Source organism: Saccostrea cucullata, unplaced genomic scaffold (genome assembly GCF_032062105.1).
Source record: "Saccostrea cucullata isolate Sc308-1 unplaced genomic scaffold, CSIRO_AGI_Scuc_v1 ctg16386, whole genome shotgun sequence".
In the NCBI taxonomy this organism is placed as follows: domain Eukaryota; kingdom Metazoa; phylum Mollusca; class Bivalvia; order Ostreida; family Ostreidae; genus Saccostrea; species Saccostrea cuccullata.
In genome coordinates this window covers 1-6,711 of record NW_026941015.1, presented here as the reverse complement: position 1 = coordinate 6,711, position 6,711 = coordinate 1, and the positions used below count along the sequence as shown (strand labels likewise).

Here is a 6,711-nt window from a genome sequence, read left to right as displayed (position 1 = left end):
TTCTTTGTGGCAAGACCTTTCATTTGATACGAACAACCTTGACCTTTTGACCTTGACCTTGGAGATTTTTTGTACTTATGAGAAAACTTTAACCTTGACCATAACTTCTGAATGGTAAGGGCTGGGGCTTTCATACTTCACATATGTAATCCTTTTGAGAAGACTTTTCATTGGATACCAAGAACGTTTACCCTTTGACCTTGACCTTAGTGTTCAGTGATAATTTCTAAATAGATGACTTATGATAGGGCGTTCATATTATACACAAAATTTCATAAAAAATGACATCTTACCCAAAAAGATACCGAAAGCGGGGGACCACAATTCTTTGAATTTGCTTTTTTTACTTATGTATTCGACTATTCAATTTTGCAAGGATTTGTGACAAGATTTGTTGAATTAGACTGACCGGTTGGTTCAGTCCAAGAGGCCTCACGAACAAAACAGCAAATAATTTTAAGAAACAAACAGAATAGCAATTACAAGAAACACAAAAATCAGTTAAAAATTATAAATGTAATTTAATTTACAATTTGATTCATGACAAGCAAATTGAGTGCAACTGTACTTTTATCATCCAGTGATAAATTTCCAAGGTCGATCTGTCTAAAATTAGAGGAAACTAATTTGGAAACAAGGCCTCTCCCAAACGATATTACTTATCTGAGAATCCATTTCCAGAACATTAAACCCATCCTACGCCTGACTTTTGATGTTTAGCTCTAGTATTTCACCTCTAAAATCCTGTCACATAACAGGGCATTCCTACGTCTTTCTATATAGAAAGAAGTGTCATCCCCGATCTGAAAACGAATTCTTTGAAACTGCAGGAAATCTTAGAATAGGCGATTTCATTGAAGATACATGCGTGTATTTTTCTGATCTTTTCAAGTGTCCAAATGTGAAACTCTGTCAAGAAAACACGATTAATTTAAATTCAATAACCATTTACATTTTCTTGTCTACGACAAGAACAGTAAAATATGCTTATAACGAAAACATTGATAGTGAATTTACACTTTCAGTTTTTTTTAGGCAAAGTGTGTTGAGTTGGCTTCTACGAAATAGAATAAATCTAGCTTAAGATACGTTAGCATGATATAAAATTAGAAGTAATATATAGAATTTTGCAATTATAGGAAACGCTTTATACGTGCATTATAAAATATATTTGAAGTACGTATAGAAGAAACTTAATTTCAGTATAAGTATAAAAGTCGTACAAATTTCATCAAATGTCTGGAAAGTTCACATTTATTCAACACAAGATTTTTAGAACCTGTAGATTAGTCTACCTAATTTACGAAAAAAATGCAGAAATTGGTTTCTTCATTTTTTGATTTTGTTTTTTGATGGACAAACTGGTTAACCCCCGCTTAAAAAGCAACTCCTCTCATACAACTGAATGAAGTTTGATGAGACTTTCACAGAATCTTTATTACATATTGCCAGTGTGACCTCCTATTTTACTTTTTGATCCGACACACTTATTTCTGGTTTCCCATAGCAATACATGGACACTGTCATTATATTTATTTGGAAGGCGGGGGTATCATTTAGTGAGCTCTTTGCTCACAATACCTATTCATTTATTTTTTAATATTTTAGTATGACAAAGTGCTTATTACGGTATATAGAATTGAAGTCTATATATTACTCTTCTGGAAGTCTTGCTAAATGCATATTCCATACTTGTGCAAATATTTCATCAAATGTCTGGAAAGTTCACATTTATTCAACACAAGATTTTTAGAACCTGTAGATTAGTCTACCTAATTTACGAAAAAAATGCAGAAATTGGTTTCTTCATTTTTTGATTTTGTTTTTTGATGGACAAACTGGTTAACCCCCGCTTAAAAAGCAACTCCTCTCATACAACTGAATGAAGTTTGATGAGACTTTCACAGAATCTTTATTACATATTGCCAGTGTGACCTCCTATTTTACTTTTTGATCCGACACACTTATTTCTGGTTTCCCATAGCAATACATGGACACTGTCATTATATTTATTTGGAAGGCGGGGGTATCATTTAGTGAGCTCTTTGCTCACAATACCTATTCATTTATTTTTTAATATTTTAGTATGACAAAGTGCTTATTACGGTATATAGAATTGAAGTCTATATATTACTCTTCTGGAAGTCTTGCTAAATGCATATTCCATACTTGTGCAAATATTTCATTTAAATTCTGTCTTTTGGCTAGTTGTATGGGAGAAAATAAATTAATCAACAATTCTAAATCGTGTACACAGGCCTTGATTAGTTATAAAAGGACCAATGTAGATAAGTCTGAATGTCAATAAAACGGGTCAAGGTAACATTGAATTCACAAATGAAAATTCAAGATTTGCGTCGGAGGAATGATGAAGTTGAGGGGCAGGTAAGTTAATAATTATTGATATCTACTTCCTTTGAATAAACTGACAATTGTACATTTTCATTGTGTTATTTATATCCATTCCAATGATTTTCTGATTTATACAAACACTCCTCATATTCATTCTTTGCATAATGTATAATATACAACATTGAAACCGGTAAATGAATAGTCTTCGTACTATACAAATTGGCAAATAATGTGCAAGTAATTGTATGTTTAAAGTTTGATTGCAAATGATGAAGTAAATTTACTGATACAACCCATTTTCCATTTATTAAATGTGCATCAGATTGTACTGATAAGGCAATGAATCCAATAAAAATACAGCGCAATTTTGCTTAAATTCAACCGATAAAAGGGAACTAACCAGAAGGTACTTCACCTCAGTAAACATTCTCTTTCTATGTACTGTTCATTGGCTCTGTACATGATCTTATAATGTTGTTTGAAAAAATATGAACCTACTTTATATATAGCGCTTAGAACATATAAAGAGCGATCGACTACATAGTATATATGCCTTAGGCCACACCAAATTAATTTCCTGTTCGTCGGACATTTGATGAAAAAAGTACGAGCGGGCTAGCGGTTAAATAATATTAGTATTACTTTATTGTAGGCAAAATTTTTAGGCGGGGCATGAGAAAAATTGAGCGGAGAATTATATTTTTTTCTGATTTGCAGAGTAAGTAGATTAAAAGTACGATAAATAGAGCGGAAATGGAACAGAAAACAGCACAGAATTCCCATGGTGCGGGGATTTTAAATTAATATAATTTGTAAAGTTTTGTTTAAATACGAGCGCGCGGGTCCGACGAACAAAATTTTTTTACTGGTGTGGCCTTAAGAGCAGCTTTATTTTTCTACAGACCTCTTGAATTTCTTTTCACTCAGATACATGCTCCGACTAACTGATCATCACCCCTTTACTACAACACCGAGTTTCTCTGAAACAACGGTTGCTGGAATTCAGGGTTTACAAAATGAAGAGTTACTATCAGAAAGCAATATCAGACCATTTGAAGAAATTCCTGGCCCTTCTGGTATATACCAACTGCCATATTTGGGGCTAATTTTACAAATGAGGCCATTCAGTAAGTCTGATATTAAACAAATAAAAAACAAGATGTGTTTGTGAAACACTGTGCCCCCGGCGGCAACAAAGTTCGAAAAAGCTATTCTTAGCATAAAGGTTACAGTCAAGGTCACAAGGTCATTGACCTTGGTGTCATTTGAAAGCACTTAATTAGTGAAGTAGGCATACCAAATATAAAGTCTCTATCTCCTATGGTTCAAAAGTTATACCGAAAGTTCTAAAAATCTATTTTTAGTACATAGGTCACAGTCAAGGTCAAAAGGTCATTGTCCTTGGTGTCAGTTGAAAGTGCTTATCTAGTGGAGTATGCATTTTAAATATGAAGTCTCTATATAATAATATATATATGGCATATTGTGTCCAATATAAACCCACTATCATCTGTCATTCAAAAGTATTCACCAACGTTAAATTTTATGAAAATTAGGTCAAACATGAGGTCAAGGGGTTAAATATCATAGCACGCTCTGACACATCTTGTTACAGTTAATGCACATATGACAAGACATTTCTAAATACACTATGAATTTTAACCCTATGACCTTGAAGTTTGACCTATTTATCAAAAACTTTTTCTTTCCTTATGTATAACTTTTGATTGAGAAGAGATAGGGCTTTGATATTTGACATGTGCATTACGTGTATCAAGTTGTTTTGTTGCCATAAACTAGTGGTATCCAATACACTAAGACACCAAAAGAGGTGGAATTTGCTTGTTTTCAAACAAAAATAAGAAAAAAATCCACCCATACTTATAATTTTTATTTCTCAGTCTACATCATTCAATTAAAAATATTTCATATTATCTACTCATACATGTTTATGTTTTAAATTATCTTTAGTTATACATGAATTCTTTCAGCAAATTACGTTAAAGACAATATGCAGCAAAGAGTTTTAAGTTGGACAAAAACATATGGGCCGATTTGTAAACAAAGACTAGGAAATGACTGGTACGTTTTTCTTACTGATCCTCGGGACGTAGAAAAGGTATTCCGAAATGATAGAAAGTATCCGTATCGTGGAATATTGCCACTAACCAAAGTGTACACGGAAAGAACTCGAACAAAACCTGGACTGACAGCATTGTAAGAAATATTATAGTAATTGTTTTTATCTCAATCATTATATGTTCCTGTCCGAAAAAAAATGCAATTGCACACAAGGGACAGAAATTAGTACGAGGGTTGTCCCGTAAAATCGTGGACAAAGCGTTTTTCTCGAAAAGTAATGGGCGCACTTAGCTGAAAATTTCAGTAAATGTTTATTTATCATATTTAAGTGCATGATAATTTTTTTGATAAAATATAGGCAAAAATAAATATTTTATTACTCTTGAATGTGCACGGGGTATTGTCCTACGGTGCACGGACAAAAAACCAAGGTCTTACTAAAAAATACACAAGTTTGAAATCACAATAAAAATTTTAAATACATAAGATTTGGATTAAAATTTTCCTAATTCAATTCCACAATCAATTTTGTAGTCTTTGTAAAAATTTTAAGGCATTTCGTTAATTTTTGGCAGTTTCTCGAGCATTCGAAATGGGAAAGTGGTAAACACAACACACGAAAAATGGCGACGTTTTATGACGTTACGGCGCACCGGAGAGCAGTTCCGTTTTGATTCGATGTTGTAATGACACCTTTAGAGACTTGAAATGACCATAGAAGAAAAAAGATTATAAAAATATCACCATATCTTAAGTATACAAATGAAATAGGAGTTTTCTTAGCGAAGTCTTTTTTAATCGAGTCCCTGGGGAGTACAAAACATACGGACAATCTCCTAATATAATAGCAAAAAGACGCTGTCACAGTAGACCGCCGATATGAGATTTTCTTTTAGTTGAATGATGGTGAGAATATTGTCCGTAACTTACTGATAAATCTTCAGAAGATCGCATAAGGGTGCCAACTGGTTCTTCGACTGTTTATGGAGACTAAAGAATGTGTATCAATGAAATTCCTAAATTTAAGTCGGACTCATCCAACTTCATTTTCAGCAAAGATAAAACGTGACGCTGTTTTAAACACTTTGACGTTATAATCCATGCGCCGCAAGGTGATACAATACATGGCATAAAATCACATAATTTGTTTATTTATGCATATATTTATCTGAAATTTGCTGTGTATATTACTAAAATATGTACTAAACAATAGTGAAAATTTCAGAACGCAGTGAAGTTTATTTTTTACACTAGACAACTTGTCCACGATTTTACGGGACAACCCTCGTACATACCTATACTGATATTTTTTGCCATGTATTAAAACGTGTTTTTAGCCGGGCTTATTGCTCAAAGAGCAATTGCCGGCTTAGGTGATCCTGTTCAAGGCAGGATGTTGACCCCATAGTCGCCATTTTAAAGTTACGTGCAAAAATATATAGTTCTTACTCTCAACCGCTTTTGAGATAATACAAACGCTAAATAAAGCAACAAAAATAAAATGAAGTTTTATCTATATAAAATAAACATTAGTAGTAATGACTTTGAAAACTTCACAAGTCAAAGAACATAGTTCATTAGCGTAAGGATTTTTGATAATCAGTGTTACCGTAGTTCTCTACACATACGAGGTAAAGCAGGAGAGGGAACCAGACTGGCCTGTTTGTTTACATTCAGCTGCGGTACCAGTTTAATTCTGATTCTGACAAAATCGGACCGTGGTATTAGGATTGAAAAACTCACTGTCAGTGTCTTATCATTTATATTGATAGATTTAAAATAATTTTTTCATCAGAATATAAACGTGATTCATGTAAGAAATCCATTCTACTCTGTAAATGAACCCGGCTCTCTGTACTTCTGAGTACTTTGATTTTTTTTAATTTCCATTTTAAAGAGTGTTGCCTTTTCAACAATAATCTAATTACAATAAAAAATGATATCTTAATTAATACTATTCCTCGATCATATTTTAAAGTTTTGTTTGAATTGCTGTACAATGCTTTTTGTCGCTCTTTTTTTCCTGGTGATCTAATATGTTTCTTAGAAATGATGAAGAGTGGTTTGCCCTGAGGAAAACGTCACAAAGAGCCATTTTGCGACGGAAGTCGGTCCATAAATACTTGCCGGCCATTAGTGCAATTGCCGATGATTTTGTCGATAAATTCCGTCATAAAGATCGTATTGATGACGTAATACAGCATTTAATGGAATTCTCAACAGAAGGTAAAGTTATTTGACGGGAGTTTGGCTTGAATTTTACAATAAACTAGTGCT

General features: G+C 33.1%; 1 protein-coding gene across 1 annotated transcript; it reads left to right on the top strand.

Moving 5' to 3' along the window:
* Positions 1-2,292: 2,292 nt before the first annotated feature.
* LOC134256938 (probable cytochrome P450 CYP44) lies at positions 2,293-6,660 on the top strand (the record flags this gene model as incomplete). Its single annotated transcript, XM_062739609.1, has 4 exons — positions 2,293-2,385; positions 3,280-3,479; positions 4,344-4,569; positions 6,482-6,660. Coding segments are annotated over exons 1-4 (625 nt in total), but the record flags the coding sequence as incomplete, so codon positions are not given.
* Between the last annotated feature and the right edge of the window lie 51 nt (positions 6,661-6,711).